At 39.0% G+C, this 23,442-nt stretch overlaps 1 protein-coding gene across 2 annotated transcripts in view; it reads right to left on the bottom strand.

The window, feature by feature from the left end:
* Positions 1-23,442, bottom strand: part of ddah1 (dimethylarginine dimethylaminohydrolase 1) — a 109,191-nt gene that overhangs the window by 5,653 nt on the left and 80,096 nt on the right. For both annotated transcript variants that reach the window (XM_061738674.1, XM_061738673.1), the window contains 2 exons: positions 15,136-15,255; positions 8,610-8,753 (listed from right to left, as the gene is read on the bottom strand). In XM_061738674.1, coding sequence (XP_061594658.1) covers positions 8,610-8,753; positions 15,136-15,255 — 264 coding nt within the window. The remainder of the gene's footprint in view (positions 1-8,609; positions 8,754-15,135; positions 15,256-23,442) is intronic.

Raw genomic sequence — 23,442 nt, 5'->3', positions numbered from 1 at the left:
ACATCACTGAAATTTCATCAATGAGGAGGTCCAAGAAAAATTGCTGCTAGTCAAGTTTGCTAAGCAAAAGTGTAAAAAAAATGTATTTTTCTCATTTATGAACTAATTCTGAAAAATATCTTTCCCCCCCAACAAGAAAAAAAAAATCCCATCAGAACAAACTTGTACAGACACATTTGTAACATACACATATTGTAGGAGTGATTAATACCAAAAAAGCAAAAAAAAACAGTTACTGGTATTAACCATCCTAGCATTATTACAGACTTGTTAGAAAAGGTGCATGGGTGTTTGCTTTTAGAAGCATTTGGTAGTTAAACAGAAGGAGAACATTTGCAACACTTAAGCTTGTTTACGCTTCTCGACAACCTGTAATTTTGGGAGATATAAAACCCTGCTGAGAGACACAAAATGTGAAGCAGAACAGACATTAAAGGTTTCCTTGTCTCCAGGCAAAAACTCAAAAAGTGGGAGTGAGAACTATTACGACATTCTCAAAAGACCCTTGTAAAGTAGTGTGTCACCCGGTGGACATTTTCCAGAAGAAAACCACTGTTTTCCTACTGCTCTCCCAAATCAGGACATTCTTCCCTTTAAACTTGTTCTTCAACCCTGCTATGATAGGGAAAAGCTTTAAAGCACAGCCAGAGGGACCAACTAAACACATTTATATGTCATGATGCAATATGGCTGACAAAGCTTCTGGTGCTGTAGTTATTTCTCATGCCACCTCACTAAGGTGCTTAACTGTTGATTCTTCTCTACTGGAGACATTTTGTGCAACACATAAATATACTTCCCCCTTATTATTATAATTAGGGCCCGAGCACTGACAGTGCGAAGGCCCTATTTTATCTGTAGGAATTTTTTTTTTCTCTTTTTTTTTTTCTCGTTATTTTTTTTTTCCTTCTTCCGACAAAATGAGGGCCTTTTTGCCCCCCTAAACGTGCCCCAAAAGTCACCAAAAATGTGATATTTAATGGTTTGCATTAATGTGCGTGGTTTATTGGCTCAACAGCGCCCCCTAGAAAAATTTTGTGCCTCAAGCCCCACAATAGGGTTTGACGTGCATGCACGAAAATTGGTACACACCTGTATCATGTCGCAACTTAAAGAAAAGTCTCTTGACGCCATGGCCGAAACCGAACAGGAAGTCAGCCATTTTGACTTAATCGTGTAATTTGGGCGTAATTTATGCCATTTCTTCGGCCGCTTCTACGCCCAAACCGTAATGTGCACCCAGGTGTGTTATACATCAAAATGTGCGTCTCGATCCTGCAACATTACTTTTCTCAGTCAAAAGCGTTACCGTGGCAATGATAGATGCCAAAAAGCACGCCCCCCCTTCATCTGAATGGTCCATATGATAGTCCCTACTTCTGCCATAACTTTTGAATGGTTTGACATAAAGACTCGTGGGTGGTGTCATCAGACTCGGTTCTGAGTCCTTGAACATAATTGGTGCAAATTAGCCCCGCCCCTTCATCTGATTGGTCGATATTTGATAATCCCTATTCTCTGCCATAACTTTTGAACATGTTGTGATAAAGACATGTGGGTAGTGTCATCGGACTTGGTATTGAGTCCTTGACCTTCATTGGCCTGAATTAGCCCCGCCCCTTCATCTGATTGGTCAATATTTGATAGTCTCTATTTTCTGCTATAACTTTTGAATGGTTTGACATAGAAAGTCGTGGGTGGTGTCATCTGACTCGGTTTTGACTCCTTCACCTTAATTGGTGCAAATTAGCCCCGCCCCTTCTTCTGATTGGTCGATATGTGATAGTTCCTATTTTCTGCAATAACTTTTGAATGGTTTGATATAGAGAGTCGTGGCTGGTGTCATCCGCTAAATGTCCAGGCCTGAAGAATCTACATGCAAGTCATACAAGCGCTTCCACTGCAGCACACCTGAACGTGCACAAGGGTGCGAGGGCCCGTTCATCGCTACTTGCAGCTTTAATTGTTATTATTATTCCCTCCCCTTTTGACCTGTTTCCACACAATTTTCATAGTTTTTTTTCACATATTGAATCGTCCTAACATTTCATCTGTTATTTAAAAGGAGACACTTTTTTTTTTTCTAAAGCATGACAGTTTTCCTGATGTCTAAATGCTGTTTCTGAATGTTATTGATCAAAATACAATACAGCAGCTCGCTTTTCAAACATGTTTTTTCAGCTCTGTTCACAAAATCTTTTGTGGGTGGAGTCAGCCACGTCTTTTTACTCCTCCCATCATCAGCGGAGGTGGCCTTTATTGAAATTGTTGTCATAGCTTTGTGCTATCCACCTGTGATGTGAGGTTGGGTGGAGCAACCGATGGGGAGGTGGGAAAAACTCTCCCCTTAGACCTGCGTCTGTGATGTCACAGAAACCTGCAAATCTCAACAGGTCATTTTATGGTGTATTTTCAGACTGATGCTGCACAATATCAAGTGGCAGGGTTTGTGTTACATTAAAGTTTTTGAACTGATAGTCACTGTAAACAACCAAACATTGCTGCCAAGTACAAAAAGGGTGTGTGTGTGTATGTGTTTGTTTTTTTAAAATGATGTCCAAACTGAAATCTCAATCTATTTTCCAGGGCTTTGAGTCAGTATTTCAAAACGAATACCAAACTAATTCATAATCATCTTTTTATTTCTTCTTCATATTTAGCATTTTTTTTTAATTGGGTCCTGATTTAGTGAAGAAGTTACATGTTTACCTTTATGTTTGTACTCTATCAATGTGATGTCATTTTACAGGCATCCATCTTAGTATATGCATGTAAGGATTGCTTGTTGTTGATTAACCCTTTAAACTGTGACCCATCATTACAATGTATTTTATCCTTCAGTTAGATGGCCAACCTTATTGGAGAGCCAGCCATTGGCCATTAAGCTTTATAAATAGACATTATTTATATTTACAAAGCTTAAACTTTGGTTTTGTCACAGCTCTGGGTATGTATGACCCAGATGCAGGAGACGAAGGCGGCAGGAGCTCCCAAAAAATGTGATTTATGAAACAGAAAACCCTGCTAAGCAGGATACAAAATTAAAACCAAAAGCCTAAACTTAACAAAAACCAGAAAAACATGATAAGAAACATGAACATGAGAACAGTACTGATCAGCAGGGAGCAAGGGAAGGACAAGACAAGATAAACACACAGGACTTGATGAGACACCGGTGCAAACACTCAAGGCAGATGGAAACAAGGGAAGTCAAGACAAAACTAAAACTCAATGACATGGGTTTTCACAATAAAACAGGAACCAAAATACAAAAACTGAGAGAGAACTCAAAAAGCGTGGCAGGTCTTCCTATCTTACAGTACCAACAAAGGCTTCTTCTTTTCTAATGAGAGTTTTGAGTTCCTGTTTTTTTAATCACACAAGTATTTTTCTTTCTTTCTAACCCAGAAGCCAGTTTGAAGGAAAATGTGCTTTTTCCTCCAATCAAAATCATTTCAAATCCCCTGACCCTCGGGGGGTGTTTTAAAAGATGTGGAAGGAAACACATTTGGCTGCAAATGTGTAGACTGTCATAATTCTGCCAGTTGTGACCCGGTGTCAAACGTCAGGTGTGTACATTGTTATGCAACCATTGCTGATTAAAGACCTGGACATCTTTGCCAGAACATTCTTGCAAAAGAGATCCGAAGTCTCTCAAGACTTGTATATTCTTAAAGTTAACAAAATAAAAAACACACCCGCACACAATACGCAAAGCTTATGGTATAATCATTAGTTTGGAGGAATCACAGACCGAAATACTGAAAGATGCATGAATCAAATGCCCAAAGTAAAGAGCGGGGATTTTGGGGGGGTTGAGAAGAGTTTGTCTTGATTTCATCAGTTAGCATAATTTGACAAGAGCGGCTTTGCTGTAAAGTATTTGCTACTCACATTAGAAAGTGTTCCTGTTCAAGAACTTGCACAGCGATCACTTAAAGGTATAATTTGGTTTCTTTATAATGGGATTCTGTGCAGTACTTATCAGTATATTTTTTTTAATACCTGCAATGAACAGCGGTCACAACCTCCTCAGTTTGCAGAATCAGGGAGGGATTTCGACAAGAGCTCTATGTAAGAGACAGTTTTCACCTTATCAAAATTAGTGTCCCTTTAGGCATATATTTTGTATACTGCTTATTTCCATTTAGGATCACATGGATCTGCTGGAGCCTAACCCTGCTGAGCTACACCCTGGACAGGTCACCGGCCAATCAGAGAAGAATTAGTACCATTACTTTTCAAATGTTATCACTTAACCCGACTTACCAGTGCAGTGACAAAGTGGCCAGTAGCAAGGTTAATGCAGTTATTTATGCCTCTAAATACATACATTAGGGATGGGCGGTATGGACTAAAAAATGTATCACGATAATTTCTGGCATTTATCCCGATAACGATAAAAATGACGATAAAAAAAATACCAATTCAACTCCACCTTTTTAACTATGAATCTATCTCGCTCTCAGATCCGCCATGTTTGTCATCAACGGGAATTTATCTTTCTTTCTTTCTTTCTTTCTTTCTTTCTTTCTTTCTTTCTTTCTTTCTTTCTTTCTTTCTTTCTTTCTTTCTTTCTTTCTTTCTTTCTTTCTTTCCTTCCTTCCTTCCTTCCTTCCTTCCTTCCTTCCTTCCTTCCTTCCTTCCTTCCTTCCTTCCTTCCTTCCTTCCTTCCTTCCTTCCTTCCTTCCTTCCTTCCTTCCTTCCTTCCTTCCTTCCTTCCTTCTTTTTTCCCTTCCTTCCTCCTTTCCTCCTGCTCTTTCCTTCCTTCTTCCCTTCCTCTTTTCTCCGTTCCTTCCTCCTTTCCTTGTTTACTCCCTTCCTTCTCCCCCTTCCTTCCTTCCTTCCTTCCTTCCTTCCTTCCTTCCTTCCTTCCTTCCTTCCTTCCTTCCTTCCTTCCTTCCTTCCTTCCTTCCTTCCTTCCTTCCTTCCTTCCTTCCTTCCTTCCTTCCTTCTTTTTTCCCCTTCCTTCCTTCTTTTTTCCCCTTCCTTCCTTCTTTCCTCCTGCTCTCTCCTTCCTTCTTCCCTTCCTCTTTTCTCCCTTCCTTCCTTCCTTCCTTCCTTCCTTCCTTCCTTCCTTCCTTCCTTCCTTCCTTCCTTCCTTCCTTCCTTCCTTCCTTCCTTCCTTCCTTCCTTCCTTCCTTCCTTCCTTCCTTCCTTCCAAAAATCAGCTTTACACAAAAACATCATCAACGGGAATTTATCGTTTTTACCACGACATGACAAATTCTTATCGTGAGGAATTTTTTTGACGGTATATCGTGAACGGTAAAATATCACCCATTCCTAACATACATATCCACCATTAGACAGTAGCTTGCAGTCACACTGGATGACAAGTTGGATGGTCATCATCATAAGAAGGAGAACGAACAATCATAAGGTACCAGATTTCAGAAGAAGAAAATAATCATGATATATTGTGGGAATAATTAACTGATGGTGAGAGTACAGTGTGGGCCATGCAATCAGAGAAGTAGCACAGGAAAGGTTGAGCTTTCATCTAAATTGCAACACATCTATAAATCATCTGCTCTTTAAGCACCTCTGAGTCCAGAGTGTCTTTTTAGCAATAACTTCCAGCCAAGTTCACGTTATTCTGGCTGAGATTTATATGTTGGGTCAGGTTGACACAGTCCCACACAGTGGGCACTGCCATATTTCACTGCACCTTTTTTTTTTTCTTCTGTCTCTCAAAGCTGAGCTTTTCAAAGCTGTCGCTGGTGCTAACCATTAAAGATGCTTCGTATCCACCTCACTTCCCCCCCGCCAATCCTCTTTCATGACCCCCTGCCTTTGTTTGTACAGAACTCTTATGTAACTTCACGAGCTACTAAAAATAGGCCGGAGGTTAGGCAGTGTTTAGAGTCAGAAAGCAGCAGATGTCTTGCAGAGAGCTGACAAAACCCTACATCTCATGAGAGGAACAAGCATCAATTTCCTCTGGGGATTATGTACCAACTCCAGACCCTCTGGGTGAGACATGTCAGCCGCTTCTGACAAAATGATCCCTGCTGTTTTACTGCGCGTTTTGCCCCAATAATATTTTTTCCACTTTTTTTTTTTTTTTCATGTAACAATTTCTTTAATGGGACTTCAGTTTGATACTAAGTTCCTGTTGCATTTGAGCTGCATAAAATGATTTACAGAATAAACACAAATTTATCAAAAAAACTATTCAAAATGTTCAGTTAAAAAGGAGCACAGAAAGCAGGAAGCAAGATATGCGTAAACAGATCTTTATCATAAGCAAGCTAAATTCCCTCAGTTCATCTTCCTGCAAAAGAGCTGAGAGTTCTCTGTGGATTTATGTCCAAAGACGCATAATTTAGTAAATTCTTCATTCTAAAAATAGCAAGCCGGGTCTGGGGTTTTAACCACAGAGTACATTTTGAGGTCTGAGCACCGTCTGAGCAGACTGCATGTTGCCAGGTTAAGTCCTGTGAGAATCCTTTTGACTTGTTGAAATGCTGAGTGAACCCAAAGCATCAAAATGACACGGCTAATGCTTCATCCGTCCAAACCCTCACAGACGACCCAGCACATATCAGTCACGTCAAACTGACGTGGAAAATGTGAGTCAAGGATAAAAGGCACATTTAGAAGTAAATGTATGAAATGTTTAAGTGACACTGGAGAAGCAAATAAGCTAATGTGTAATGTTGGAGAATACAACATTAGTTTTTAGGCTGCTTGAGTTTTACAGTAGATTAATTGTAATTTTGCAAATTATAAATATACTGATTTTATTTTTTTTGCACCAATAAGAGTGAGTTTCTTGGATGTTCATCAATCTTTCATCTTTAAATTTCAGAATAATTTTAAAATCAGAATCTTCAATTATATAATTCAGTGAGCCTGGAAAAATCTGTTTGAGATGAAGTTGAAAATCATTATTGGATGGTGTTCAGGCCTTCAGTAAGCAGTTTATCAAAGACGGACGTGATTCTGGTATGGAAATCTAACACATGTGGGCCCAGGAACACCTACAAATCTCATGCCATCCACAAGTAGCTATACTGTAGGTTAAAGCTTTTTCATGTGAAGGTAATCCAGAAAGGTTCCTGTTTTCTCTGGGCTAAAAGCTAATTTCAAATGGACAATGGCAAAAGTGGAAAAAATGGCATTGTGGACAAACCATGAATTTTAGTTCTCCTGACTAAAATGAGAGACCATCCCACTCACTGGAAAAGCCTACATCTCTAATGGTATGGCGGTGCATTAGTGCCTATGTAATAAGCAGGTTTTACATTTGGAAAGGACACATAAATGTCAAAAGGTATAGAAAGATGTTGGGACAAGATATTTTCCTGCCAAGATGCCTTTATCAGTCTAGAGTCTGGACATTGCGTTGTTCAGCAAAACAATGCTAAACCATATACTGCATACATTACAAGAAGATTGGGTTTGTAGTAGAAAAGTCCAGCTGCTGAACTGGCCTGCTTCCTGTCCAGACCTTTCAAAACATTTGGCAATTAATAATAATAATAATAATAATAATAATAATAATAATAATAATAATAATAATAATAATAATAATAATAATTTAGTTATTTATTAAATTAAGGGCATTTAAATTCATGGATTTAGTGGAATACAAAATAGCATTGACAATGTACAAAATGTTCAACAGATTGTTACCTAGTAAAATTGTAAGCATGTTTAAAATAAGGGTAAGTGGATATGAGCTTCGAGGGAAACATATGATTGAAAAACCAAAGTCTAGGACTAAAATTAAAGATCAATGTATTACTGTAAGGGGTGTAAATATATGGAATGCACTTGATGAAAAATGTAAGATGTGCCAGTCGATTCATGCATTCAAACGTTTGTTTAAGTTTAATGTGTTTGAAAAATATGAGGGATCCAGTAGATGATACTATTACGGAATTATGTTTGGGATTGTGTAAACAATATGATTTTTTTATATGATGTTTTGTATGTTGCGATCTGAATAAGTTGATCATGTGAGAAGGGTAGGCGTAAATAAGCAATAGCTTCAGCCTATTCCTTTTCGGTTAGGTCTCTTTATTATGTGAACTAATGCTTTCTGTTGGTGTCTAAATTCTGAATGACCTGGCCGAAATAAATATATTTTCATTCATTCATTCATTCATTCATTCATTCATTCATTCATTCATTCATTCATTCATTCATTCATTCATTCATTCATTCATTCATTCATTCATTCAAGACCCAGGACTGCTGAACATCTCAAATCCAAGGTCAACATTTTTTTGGGAATCAGTGTTTGCTTTAAAATCTGCTTGACGCTGAGTAAAGATGTCAGTGTTCCTCGTCTTGTGTGAACCACATGGCAGGTCACTTCCCATCAATCCACAGGTTCCTTTGTCGAGAAAAGAAAAAAGCCTTAACCGTGGTTAGCTGTTTTAAATTATTTTTTTATCTCCAACCAGTTGTTTTTCTCTGCGGTCTGGACAGGGTGAAGACGAAAGACAAGTGCTCTTTAAATCTAATCCAATGTACCAATCAGGTTGTCTGGTGGTCTTTCCATCCTCACAAATGACCTCTGGATTGTAGATGACTGTGTACTTGTTTATTTGGGTCAAACTTGTGACGTGTGGACAGGGAAATGAGCAGAGCATTACCTTCACGCTCTCTGGAAACTCGTCTGCTGTGCAGTGAAGGAGCACGTGTCCCTTGTTGGGCAGGTTCATGTAGATGCAGTTGGCAGCGAGGTCGTCGGGCACCGTCAGTTTGTCATAGCGGTGGTCACTCATTTGTTGCATGATCTGCAAAAAATCAGACACGGGTAAACAAACACCTATGATAGTCCACATCATGTCGAGAAAGACTGACCCAAATCGGACCCTTTTTGTCTGAGAAGCGACGCTACAATATCAAAAGCAGAACCACATTGTTTTGCTGGCCAAACCACCGAAGGTGCTAGAGGGGGCTTAATGGAGAACACAGGGGCAGACAGTTCTTTCTCAGCAGATGTCATGTGTTTTTATGTAATCCACAGGAGCCCAAGGTGGGACGAGGGGCGGGGGGAGGGGAAGGGAAGACGACTGCGTTGCCAAGTGGAAGTTTGGTGGTGGGTTTGAGGATGTTATGACCAGAAGTGAGGCAGGTGTCTCTTAATGTTTATGAGCAGAACATGTGCAGACGGATACCTCAGAGAGAAGGAGGGGAGGGGATGTGGAAAGCTAGTTAAAAAGGAGGAAAAAATCTGGAGTGTCAACATTCATTCAGAAAAGGTATTTTAAGGTCTGAGACTTTCCTCAAGAGCCCTCGCTGATTAGTCTGTTTTCTGTCTCAAATCCAAAATATTACTCCTAATTGTTCATCGTGAGGAAAATAAATCAGTCTACTGTGAATGGGCAGCAGCAGAAGTTCACCATTGAGAGTATGAAAATAGAAATGTGGTCTCTTGCAGTTGAAAGCTTTCTGCACAGCGTCCAAAAAGTGTGATGCATCTTTGACGTACGTATAAGTTCAGTGGCGTGGCTGAGAGACAATAAGATTACTATAGGAGGAAACTGGTTGGTTTGGGAACACAATGGGCTTCGTGGCAAGAGATGTTTTCATCTCACTTCCCACTGATTGGGTCCAGTCCAGCAGGGAGAATGTGGTGTTTACAGAGATGTGGAAAGCCAGTTCCAGTAAGCCTTTACAAATATGAATTACTTCGCATCATATTACCAGCTTTGTAGGTTTCAGATTCAGTACGCTGGAAAATGGGCTGTAAACAATGATGCAAACTGGGGCAAATGTGCTGTTATAAGCACTTTTTTTAGGGTTTTCCTGGGAAAGCCTACTTTGTGCCCAGGAAGTGTCACATTCTGTGTTCCTGGCTGCCCCGACGGCACCTGGTTGGATTACACAGAGCGTTTAATTCCATCATGAAAGAACACTTAAAAAGGAGCCATAGGATCTTTATTTTTATCCATTTAACTGAAATGTATGGTATCTTTATAGCTTTGCACCCTGCATAACTCCAAAGGTCTCTGATTATATCTGAACTGCAAGAATCACTTTTCCTTAAAACCAGTAGATTGGGACAAAGTGTTTTCTGATTGGTTAGATTCCTGAAGGCTTGACGGTGGGCAGAACTAGTGGCTAATGAATGTTCCAATATCCTGTTCTGGGCCGGACACACATTTTCAACATGTTATCAATGTTATGTTTTAAATTTTCCTGTAAATGAGTTCAATTACTTCAAATTCTTCCTTGCATTTTCACGCCAGATTTCAATTCATCCACTGAGACATGGTCACCCAGTGTTCCCTTGCAACTAAAAACACATTTTTTGAGAGAAATTTTGGAAACAATTAAGGACCAGCAGATCAAATGGGATGGATAACTTACTTGATCCTCATTGCCCTGTCAAACTTCAGCTTTTAAAATATCTGCTGAAACTTTTCAGGTGCATACTGCCTGAAGAATATGGCTCAACATAAAAACTCTGCCCTCTACGATGTCATTGAGAGCCAAGTATTTTACTACAACATCATAACTCATTTTGAGCCTCGAGTCACATCTAAGATGTCAATATATGTTAATAGATAAGTCAGAAAACACAGAAAAGAATAATATAGCCACTTTAGGCTAAAGTTGTCAGAGCCATAGATGCAGTGTTGACTGAACAAGGGGTAATTAAGGATGTACAGCTTCTGCACGAACTCTGAGTATAATAAAGAATAACTGAAGATAATTATGACTTCCAATGGTACAACTTACACTCACTGGTCACTTTATTAGGTATACGAGGTGTAAAACGAGCAGTGCTGCAGCCGTGAGTGCAGATTGTGTTCATGTCTCTAAGTGTGCAGCCAGATACAGTTTTAGGTCACTTGTGGGCGTGTTATATCAATGAAGCGGCCCTAAATAAAAACACTCTGGTTTGTGTGCGTGACCGCCAAGATTCAGTCGCACCCACAAGGGGATTAGTTGTGGTAGAACAGAGACTAATAGCTGACCCCACCAAAGATCACAGTTGTTCCTGACACACTACATTCTCAGACAAAAGGTAAAGAGGACTAACTTTGATTATCCACGGTCAGTTTTAACATCCTTTAAGTTAAGTTCAATTGAGTTCATTTAAGACCTGCTGGTTTTCTGTTTGCTGTTAGACGATGCAACTAGTGAATATAAGGTAAAACTTCTCAAACTAGATCATGATTCATTTACTTAAATCTAAAACCAGTGTGAAGGAGATAAACATGTTACATTTCTAAAGAGTTCTTAAATAAGTTGATGCTTCACATTTATGCACCATCTTTAAGCAAAAGACAAAATGGAGAACCAAGGCGTCTACATAGCTGCTTACTGAAGTGTAAAATCTACAGGAAATCAACGGTGCCTTTCTCTTGCACAGTGGCTGACGTCCAGTGAACACAGAAGGGTAACTGGGCAGGAAAATGTGCTCAGTCAGAGCTGCTAAATCTAAATATTTACTGGAAGGCAATAAAATCCACCCTGGCCTCTGCAATCTCGGACAGCAAACAAAAACTGTCTGAACATTATCCCTTCACTCCACTCTGATAATCAGCATAATCTGTATTTTGGCTCCCGATGTGAATGTTTGTAACGGTCACTTTAGTAATCCTTTCCAGGAAGCCTTTAAAAGTTTTATGACACTCCTTTCGACTGAACAACAGGAGCATGTACAAGACGGATCCAACTTGACGCTGCTTCCAAATCCCAAAAGGAAATAAGACTGGAATTACTTCCTGTTGATGTCCGAGGAATATCTGTTATTGTCAAGACGGAGATGCCCCTAGAGTATATGATGTTACAGTGGTGATTTGGCTGTTAGAAAAAAATGCCCGAAAGCAAGAAGGTCCCTGTTTTGAATCTCAGCTGTGGTGAGTGTGACGTTTCCACAGCCTCCCGGGGCCTCCATGGGTTTTTTCTAGGAGTACCTAGCCCTAAACAGAGGTGTCAAGTAACAAAGTACAAATACTTCGTTACCTTACTTAAGTACAAAATTTTGGTTATCTATACTTCACTGGAGTAATTATTTTTCAGACGACTTTTTACTTTTACTCCTTACATTTTCACGCAATTATCTGTACTTTTAACTCCTTACATTTTAAAAACAGCCTCATTACTCTATTTCATTTCGACCTTTAAAAAAAAACTATTCTACTAAATTGCGCCATCCGGATAGAGTGAATTTGGTTGTGGTTGTGGCACAGATGTTCTTGTCCAGTTTTGTTCTTACATCGGTTCCCTCAGATTCCTGCAACTAAACTTGGATGTACATTCCAATAAAGGTTAGGATAAAAGATAACATGCCTCTGAAGTTTGACTTTTTGCACCATTACAATACTTAGGCAACTAGTCATCATATCTCCTGCTCTCTGAAACACATGTTAATGCTCAATAGTACACATATATGGTTCTTTAATATATTTGCATTATACTAAGATGCATTCATTTTCAATGGCTTTTGTCCTTAATGGCTTTTTCCCCCCCTTACATTACTTTTACTTTTATACTTTAAGTAGTTTTGAAACCAGTACTTTTATACTTTTACTTGAGTAAAAAAACTTGAGTTGATACTTCAACTTCTACAGGAGTATTTTTAAACTCTAGTATCTATACTTCTACCTGAGTAATGAATGTGAATACTTTTGACGTCAAAATGTAAGCATAACACACTAGTAAATTGTCAAGCATTAACTCTTTTTGAAGTGGGGTGGTGTGAAGTTGTTATCACTAGTGTCATACATGTAGTAGAAAGTAATCACAACACTAAAACTTAATTTAGTTTAAGATGCTTTTTCAAGAAATGGTGAAGATTGGCTGTTTCAAGGCATCTTATTCTAAGGAGCTTTTGGATCATAAAATGTAGAAAAAGACAAATTTTTTAGGTCACCATTAGTGCACTGGAATGTTTTATTTTCAGTCTGGCAACAACTGAGCAGATGACTTGGTACGTATTCTGGATGGAAATAAAAAAAAATAAAAAATCAGTATCCAGGGTGGAGCAAAGCTCCTTCACAGTAACATGTCTAAGATTGGATCATCTTTTGTTAACAAGCACTGCAAAATCTCTCCAAATTATTTAAAATTGATTGTCCTTGCACTCTGTTTTACGTCTGCAGGAAAAAAAGTCTCTGAGATCTTTTTTTGAGCATTGGAAAGTCTATCAATGCCTGTCAGTTATTACAACGCAACCAAAAGTCATGGGTTTGGATACGACTGTATGTCCATTGATTCATCTCGACCATCACTGCCAGAGAGCAGTGTTGCTGTTGGGGGAAGTTGAAATTTGAGACAATAAATCTATCTTGAACAAAACAAACCTAAGTAAAACTGTGAAAACTTGCCTTTTAAGGATACACAGCTACACCAAAAAAGGACATCCTCCTCAACACAACCTTCCTTGTATTATCACATCATCATTTATGGAGCTCAAGAGTGTCAGCATCCTTGAGGTGGAGCTTCAAACCCAGACCAACAGTTATGATCTCATGAATCAAAGCTGAGCTGATGATGTAAAAGCTGCCCAGTGGTCCACTACAGGGAGGGAAGCTGTTTGCATGAGTACAGGGAATTGGTACTAGAGAATGTGACGGCAGCTATATTTAAAGATGATGACTTCATGTCTGATGCTTGGCACTGACAGCTAAAAGAAAGATGATGAAATCCATCCGGTCAACATGCACGCTTGCCCTTGAGAGAGCTAAACACAGATACAAATATAGAGTTCTGAGGCTTCCTCAGTACAGCGGAGGAAAAGAAAATCAAAGAAAAAGTTTTATGAATCAGTGAATCACAAGTTATTAAACTGAGTATAAATATCATCTCAGATTCCCTTCTTTTACGAGTGAAGCAAAATATAGTTACTTACAGACTAAATGAATTAGCTAGGCTCCAACCTTAATTTGTACAAATTTGTCTTTGTTCCAAGGGTGTGCAGACGAGGAGCCGTAACAGCTGCATCTACATCCAAAACAAGCAGTTCATTCAAATTCATTAAAAAAAAAATTGCTTTCATAAGATCTCCCTCCACACACAAAGAGAACATTACCTAATTACAAATGCAGGGTCGTTAAAAATCCTTTAAAACAGAAGCTTTTTGCTGCAAGAGAGGATGATGTAAGCTGTAATTAGAAAGCAAGCGCTCTGTCATTAAGTCTCGCTAGAGGCCACTCCTCGTTCTAGCAGCTAATTATTAGGGTGTTACAGCAGGCAGGAATCTTAATGAGAAAATGCTGGAAAGTGAAATTAATTTGCTTATACGCTTATTGCTCTCAAATGGACAATTTGGCTCAGCAAACAATTTTACAAAAGCTATATAGCCTCAACAGGATGTGCTGCCTGATGGTCTAGATTTGGGATTCGGCAAGTGGGCAACTTTTACATGTTTTAAAATAACCAGTGAGACCAGTAGGGGGAGTTATCACACTTGGAGGCAAATGAGACCTGTCAAAAGATATGTCAAGGCCAAGGGTGTATGCTCTTGACTGTATGTCTTCATACTTATGAAATTCCATATGAAAACATATTCCACCAAATTTCACTCATGTGTGCCGGTTTAAAAGGTTAAAATGCTGATGCTTGGGAATTTTTTACAAATAATTCCAGGAGAGGGATGGGCTGAGATTTATTACATTCTTGGTGTAAATTAGCAATCTGTCTCTGTTAAGATGTGGCCTATATCATCTCTTGGGTTCCACTACCTTGCAGATTTCCACCACTGCAATGGAGCTTTATCAAGTCAGTTGGCTTTAATGCACTAATGAACTGGGTGCAAACGCCGGGGGCAATCCCTGCAAATTAGCTGAGAATAAGACATCGTTAGGGGGGGGATTAAGGTGATTTCAATGTGTTTGTTATGGGAATCTGCCATCAAGCTGGAAGTTAGGGAGTCTGCTCTGAATCAACATGTGAAATGTCTTGTCTTGTAGTGTTGTTCTAGTTGAATACTTTTCAGGGCCAAAAAAAAAAAGCAAAGACAGCATTGCTCACGCTAACAGGATCAAGCCAAAGATGAAAAAAAAAATTGAATCAACTGCGTCAATGTGCGTCATAGTAATGAAAACAATTCCAGTATATTCATTCAGTGGTTTCCATGGCTACAGCTGGCGAGAGCAAAGCCACACTATGAATGCATAACAGAAACAGTGCAATATGTGCACACATGCACAAACTCCATACTTTGAGGGCCTTCTGAGCCGGTTCACTGGAGCCGATGACAATGAGGCCTGGTCCCCCCATGCTGCAGAAGCTCTTCAGGTGCAGCCCGTCCAGCACAGGTACAGTGGAAACAGCATAGTCCTGGAAAACACAATCACACAAAACTGAGAATGATGAGCCTCTTTACACAGGGAGCAAAAGCCTTCACCCCTGGGGGTCAAATTACTGAGCAGTGACATTCCTTACTTTCTAAAAGTGTTGCTATCCACCTGCTGACACACTGTTTTCTGACAGCTTTAATTATATAAATGTAGTTCAGGTCAAATGGGGATTAATAATGTAACATCTCATGTAAGATGGTGATCGAGCTAAACGGTGTGACAAGTCAGAGCAAATCTTCCTCTCTTCTATAGATTTTTCTTATTCAGGACTAAACAGCACTGGAATGATCTTTGCAAGATGAGAGGCATTTAAATTAAAGTGTTGGGGCTCAGCAGCAGAAACAGCAGGGGAGTCTGAAAGGTGATGTCACTTAAGGTTTATGAGGAAATTACATACCAACTTGTAGAAGATTTATTTGAGACCCTTTCTTTGGCTTCGGGATGTCTATTCACTAAATGTTCTCATTAGTGGCATTACAATAAAACAAGCTGCATAAAAGCACAGACACTGATAATAGTTGTATTAACACCTAAATATGGCTACTAGTCGATTTCATTTACGTTGTTGAACCTTTTTTTTCCTCAAACATAGTATAATATATTCATATTCATTAGCTTCAATCTCAAATACTGAAAAAAGAAAAACAAGTCAAAATGTCGAGAAAAAAGTCGAAATGTCGAGAAAAAAGTCAAAATTTCGAGAAAGAAAGAAAAGAAGAAAAAAAAGAAAAAAGAAAAAAAGAAGAAAAAAGAAAAGTACAAAAACTCCATCACACATTTCACATTTTTCAAACATTTCGACTTTTTTCTCGAAGTGCATAATGAAAAAAAAATCTTCCTCCTTTAAAATATTATTTTTATTTTTCTCCTGGCTAGCCCTAATACTCGTCCATACACAATGTTTTGAGAAATTCAATTTTTTTTTTCTCCTGGCCTTAAAAAAAAAAGTTTTAATCTCTAAAAAAGTGAAGGGAAAAACATCAAAACAACCTAGAAATTTGGGTGAAAGCTAATATATATATATATGTATATATATATATATATATATATATATATATATATATATATATATATATATATATATATATATATATATATATATACATTTTTTAACAACTTAAGGCCTTATGTCTATATTTGAAGAGGTACGGCATAACCTGTGGGAAAACAAAAGCATGATTCCATCTCTGACTTGATTTTTGGGGTGTTACATGTCCCAGTTTCAGCAGCTGAGGGTCAGCACACCAAGGCCCACTCCTTCAGCTGCTACCAAAAACAGATTGCTCATTGGCACATTGGCAGAGGAGGGCGAACCCATGGAGCTCAATCTGGCTGAGCCCAACTGGACCACATGGGTAAATGCCCGGCCACCAGGTGTTGGCCAACAAGCCCCTCCCCAAGGCCCGACTCTAGCGAGGATGCTTGGTGTACATTGCCAGGGTGAGAGACATTGAACGCTCCATCTCTCATTATCCATATGTCAATGAAATCCCAATTGGTCTGACCTGTGCCCCCCAAGACCAATTTGCCTTGATCCTACCAGGGTCAATTGCCCCAGACAACATTTCTCCTGGGGTTTTTTGAGGATGCAAACCCCTCCATTACAATACAGTGGCGATTCAGGCCCCGTTTACACACAGCCGGGTATTTACAAAAACGGATATTTCCCCCTCTACGTTTTGAAAAATTCCATTGTTTACACGAGATCGTTTTCAAAATCTCTTCGTTTACACGAATCCGCATAAATACGCTGTTAACGTCATGCCAGCCAATCAGAATCCTGGAAAAAACATCAACAAATGACACGTGTAACTTCCAGTTAAGGCTGATTTATGGTTCCGCGTTACACCAACGCAGCGCCTACGGCGTAGGGTACGCGGCGACGCACACCGTACGGCGCGCATCGCCGCGTACCCTACGCCGTAGGCTCTGCATCGATTTAACGGGGGACCATAATTCAGGCTTTACTTCCAAGACGGAACGAGAGTCTTTCGTTTGGAGTGACAGACTCTTACTTTTAAGTGTGACTTTAGAATATAAAACAGGTAAAGTACAAGAAAATATTGACGGTGGCCAAACTAATTGTAAACACAGGTCGCACACATGACGCTGGTGACGTTTCTGTTGCATAATGTGACGTTCTGAAGCCTAAATCTCCGTTTTTGAGTTTTTGAAAATCTCCACTTTGGCCGGAGTTTTCAGAAATGATCGTTTTTGGTGACTTTGAGCTCCGTTTTCGTGTAAACAAACGGCCAAAACGCATGAAAACGCCTCAGTTTTTGCTCCGTGTAAACGGGGCCTCAGTGTGGCATCTGTAGAGGTTTGGTCTGTTGAAGAGATAGTTGAGCCACAAGGGGAGACTACAGATCAATCCATGTTCCTACCCTCACCTACGGTCAAGAGTTGTGGTTTAGTGACCAGAATGAGATCAGACATACAAACTGCAGAAAATGAGATTCCTCTGAAAGGTTTCTGGACTCTGCTGGGAAGGGAAAGTTCAGTCATCCACGAGACACTCGGAATAGAGCTCCTGTTTCTCCACATTGAGAGGAGCCAATAGAGGTGGTTTCAGGGATCTGGTTAGGATACATCCCCAATGCCTTCCTGCCGGGGACAAAGCCTCGAGGCAGACCCGGGATATGGTGGAGAGATTATATTTCTCAGCTATCCTAGGAACGCCTTGGTGTCCTCACAGAAGAGCTGAAGGAGGTTGCTGTGGAGAGGGAGGTCTGGGATTCTCTGCCTTGGCTGCCGCCTCTGCAGGCATGGAGGGATGGGACTTTAGTTTTTATTGTAGACCAGTTTTGACTAGTGCCCATTACCATTTTAAAGTTGAGCATTTTATACAAAGACTAACACTTTGGACAATGACTGACTGAACCAGAGTGGGGTCATAGTGAGATTTACAAACCTTGAAGTGAACAGTAATTCAAATCACACTAGAATGAGACTTGTAAGTCTCTCATAATATACTCTGAAGGATTAAAAAAAAACAAAAAAACATTTAGCTTCATAATATTTATCAGCTACTATGCATATTTTCTGCCAAACACAATCATTGTGACATTTTCCATTTAAATTTCCATTAATACTAATGAGGCATCAGGACTGAAGAGCGGTGTTAGCTCAATTAAAGCATTATCATTCTCTTTGTTGTTATGAATGAATAACAGAATAGCAATTAGCAGTTTTATCATGCAACGGAACCAAATTACCCCGTCCTCATTTTTCCTTAACTCTTGTCTTGGCACTTGTTTAGAGGGTCAGGAATGATGACTGGGTAAAATGCAATCTGGTATCTGAATGTTCTTCACTCCCTCTCAATAAACAGGAAGTTTCTGTGTGAAATCTGAAGAAAAAGCCAGTCTTCTGTCCTTATCAAGATAAAGGCAAGAAGGATGAAGCAGTTGCTTTTCATCTGGCAAGCTGATATAAAAGCAATTTGTGACCTGAAAAGACTTTTTCAACGAACACAGAAAGAAAGCAGGGTCTGCTTCTTCACTCAGGTATTCGTGTTTGTATCTTATTGGCAGAAATTATGAAAAAACACTTCTCAGTTATAAGAAAAAAAGCAGTCGTTTAACCTCTGCACTGGTTCTCAGACCGACTGATTCAATCAGTACCAAACGTTATTCTAACCTCTGTGAAAACCATAAAGAAAAGGGCCTCTACATCTGTATGCAGTTGTTGAGCACTAAACATCCCAGCAACAAAATGATCCCTAATTTGATAATGAAAGGAAAAACCAACAGTGACAGGATGAATCAATCTGATAAAAAACGGAAAAAACAATAATTAACGCTCAAGTGTTTTTTCCTGGTGTCATTTGCTAGAGATGCATCATTAAATCCTGTTTTATAAGATAACAGAACAGAAAGATAACAGAAAACACAGAGGAATCCATAATGAGGGACTCAAATCAGACCCAGATGGGAAGATGGAAGCTGAAGAATGAGGCATTTTAGGTCTCCATAATGTGCTGAACTCCTGACACTATGACCCACTTCTGAATATGCATGTCAGCAAGCTTCGCGCCTTTGTCAAAGCTGCTCAGACTCAAGCCAAAACTTACACATGTGTTTGCGGATAGAGATGTCTTCAATTTACATCAAATACGATTCAGTAGATAGAATCTGTCTGTTTTGGAGCATTACACTGTGATCCCTTTTCCAGGCTGCGTGCCTTAAACCCACCCTGAAACAAATCTGTTGTTTCAGCAATGCTTGGGGTATTTTTTGGGAAAATTTTCTTTGGATGTCAAAGTGGAGGGCGGTGAACTTGGCTGTGCTCATGATGATCAAACCACAGCAAAGGGAAATTTGTCACAGAGGAAAGCGTGGTGAAACTGATACGAAGGAGAAAACAATGCCATCAAAAAGGACTTAAAAAGGTGCAGGCTGAGCCCTTTGAGACCTTCGTCGTCTCCATACTGCAGACAGACCTCTGTATTTTCTACAATATGGAGCATTTCAGAAACAATCTAATATGTTCTGGGTCCAGGCAGTAAGATTACCAGCAGTGACTCTTTCCACAAAAAGCTTGGGCCTCCTATGGGAGAATGCCGTAAAATCACTGTGCTAGTAGGTCACAGAAAAAGAAAAGATAACAAGATTAGAAACATAATACAAACATTAACACTTGTTCCTAGGGCTGGGCGATATATCGAGATTTTAATATATATCGATATATTTTCAAACACGATATGGTACGAGACAATATCGTTTATATCGATTTTTTTTTTTTTTATGATTTTGATATACCGGGTAGCTTATTTTGTGACAAATTGACTTGAATGTTTTATTTGAGATTTGCACAAATGTTTTGTTATTTGCACAACTGTCAACCTCAGTGGAAAGGTCTGCCTGTTACTGTCTACATTGTATTAATTGCACAGTGTATTTTAATTTAATTGTTATGCAGGAAAGGGATATTTGTTTTATTTTATTCAAGAAGCATTTTTATTCTATATACGCAGGCAGTTTATTTTTATTTCATTTGTTTTATACATTTTGATATTGTGCAGAGCTCTGTTAATAAATGTACCTGTGTGACATTTGGCACGAGGCTTTGTATTAAAACTGACTGTTTTTTTAAGGGTTTGCCTCAGAAAAAAATTAAGCTAACAGAGATGCTATGCTATAATGCTTTGGGGGAAACCCCAATTATGGCACAGAAAAAATATCGAGATATATATCGAGTATCGCCATTTAGCTAGAAAATATCGAGATATGACTTTTGGTCCATATCGCCCAGCCCTACTTGTTCCTTGACAATCACAACTGTTGGAGCCAAATACATGTTTTATTTTATTTTATTTTTTCTAGTGAACCTTCTAGCCTTGCTATGACATCATGTCAAACTAAAATGGTTGCTAAGGTTGTGCCTATCACCTGTCAATCTCATGCAGTTCCCATGGTAGCTGATTTATACCTGGCAGTGATGGAAGCCAGGTTTAGGAAATAAGGGGAAGGCAGACAGTTTTCGACCGTGGCGTGACACGTGAATATGTGTTTTTGTGATGGACCATGCAGATCAACTTTCAATATCTTTTGTTTTGGAGTATGATACATAGTCTTGGCTTAATATGCACATAAATGGATTGGCAGATCCAAAGAGAAACCTAAATCTGGACATTGAATTCTCCATTCTGTTCTGTAATGAAGTAAATGAACTACTAGATAACCTCCACTCCGAAATTTCAGATATAATTGATTCCATTGCTCCCATTGAGGTCCACTATGATATAGGTAAAGAGTGACTTCACAGATCTAATTTACAACTGAGGAATGAAAATAAATTCTTCTTTTCTGAAATCGTCAACAAAAACATCAATAACAGTCGTGCCTTGTTTGCTACTGTGGACAGGTTAACGAATCCTCCAGTGTAAGTAGCATCTGAACTCTGAAAAAGGTGTGCAATAAATTTACCCACTTCTTTACTCTGAACATCCAGAAAGTCAGAAAAGCAGTCAGTGCATCAATATCAATTCCAGGAACAGTGCCGTGTCAAATTTAAAATCAATTTGGACAAAATGACACAATTTTACCCAATCAAGCACAAAAACCTGGACGATATTATGGATCAGCTAAACTCATCATCCTATTGTCTCGATATTTTACCCACAGCTTTTTTGAAGAAAGTTTTACCCGTATCTGATCTGATTCAAATACTAAACTCATCCCTTTGGTCAGGTGTTTTGCCCCAGACCTTGAATACAACAAGCCACTGTTGGACAAGTTGCTAATGCAAAATTACAGACCCCTCTCAAATCTTCCATTCATCACTAAGGTTATTAAAAAAGCTGTTTCATTAGTTAAATATCTTCTTAACTCTGACCTCCAACTGCCTTGACGTCTTCCAGTCCGATTTTTGTGCTCACCACAGCAATGAGATTGCCTTTGTCAAGCTGTTTAATAACATCCACATAAATACAGACTGTGGAAGAACCACAGTGCTGGTATTATTAGACCTCAGCGCAACATTTGACACCGTCATCATGGTATATTACTAGAGCAATTGGAGAATTGGGTCAGACTTTCTGGCACAAAACTTGACTGGTTTGAGTCTTACTTAAAAGACAGAGAAAACTTTGTGTCAATAGGTAACTTTACATCAGAATCGACAAAAATTACATGTGGAGTTCCCCATGGTTCTATTCTAGGACCCCTCCTATTTAACGTCTACATGCCTCCACTAGCTGAGGTAATAACGAACAACAAAATAAGTTACCATGGTTTAGGACCAAAATACAGAGACTTGCTGTTGCTATATTAACCATTCAGATCTCTCAGGTCTTCTGGTTCAGGTCTGCTCCTCAGAATCAGAACAAAACATGGAGAAGCAGTATTCAGCGTTTATGCTCCACAGATCTGGAACTAACATCCAAAAAACTGCAGGAATGTTGAAACCCTCAGTTCCTTTAAATCAAGGTTAAAAAGTCATTTGTTTACAGCTGCCTTTGACTGAATTATTTAAACCGTTCTGAATTTAAACTGTTCATTTCAGAACTAAACTGCAACTCATGCTTAAGTCTAACTTTTCTTTACAATGCACTGTAGCTCTTGATTTTTCTATTTTCCTCTTTACTTTTAATGTTTTTATTATATAAAGCACCTTAAATTGGATCTCTATTAATAAAGAGAAATTAAAAAGACAAAGCATAAACTATTGCGAGTTCATCATGTCTGTAATGAAACAAAAGTCAAGGTAAAAGTTAAATCATATGCAGTGTTAGCTAGTTTTCTTTATTTGCATTTTCCCAACATAACTTAACTTTTACTTCAGTCCATATTTATATCAAGTATTTATTTACATATTTTTATGTAGTTAAAGGAACACTATAGATACAGATATAGATGGATATAGGTGATATAGTATATAGGTCTGCCTCCAAAACCCTTCTCATTAAACTTGACGTCATCTCCCACACCACCGTCCGCTTTGTTACAGGTGCTCCTTTTAACACCCATCACTGTAACCTGGACTCACCTGTCAACTGGCCTTCACTTCACTCCCGTAGACTGATCCACTGGTATCACTTCATCTACAAAACCATCACTGGAAGCACCCCTTCATATCCTGGCTCACTAGTTTTCAAACCGGTTCAAACCGTTACATTAACCTGGTCTTTCCAAAAGCCGGCACCTCCTTTTGCCAGAATTCATTTCAGTTCACTGCTGCTGGTGATTGGAATCATCTGCAGCAAACACTTAAACTTCACACATTTATCCCATTCTCCTCCCTCAAAAATACACTCCCAGCATTCATCTGTAATCATTGCACATGTTCAACTCTTTCGGACCAACTTTTATATCATATATTTTTTACGTGTTGTGTGTTCTTTATATATCCTATTGATTGCTTGTTTCACTGTGATTGTATGTATTCACATTGTGAATCGAAAACAATTTTGAGTGAGAAAAAGAGTGATTGCAGCAAAATGGCAATCAATGTTAGCCCTTCAGGGTAATTGACCTAGGTCAAAATAAATTGCTTTTTTAAGCCTTTGACAAGACTCACAAATGTCATTCCACTATAATAATATGCTGGGAAGGATTTCTACAGAGAAACCAAAGGAAGTCCACATTTACAAACTTAAAATGAGTGTATAAAAAGTACTGAACAGACGTCTTCTGCAGACATCTCCTTCTAGACAAGTCGGCTACTT

The sequence above is a fragment of the Cololabis saira genome, chromosome 13 (genome assembly GCF_033807715.1).
Source record: "Cololabis saira isolate AMF1-May2022 chromosome 13, fColSai1.1, whole genome shotgun sequence".
Taxonomy (NCBI): domain Eukaryota; kingdom Metazoa; phylum Chordata; class Actinopteri; order Beloniformes; family Belonidae; genus Cololabis; species Cololabis saira.
The sequence above is the reverse complement of the archived record's forward strand: the minus strand, read 5'-3'. Positions and strand labels throughout refer to the sequence as shown.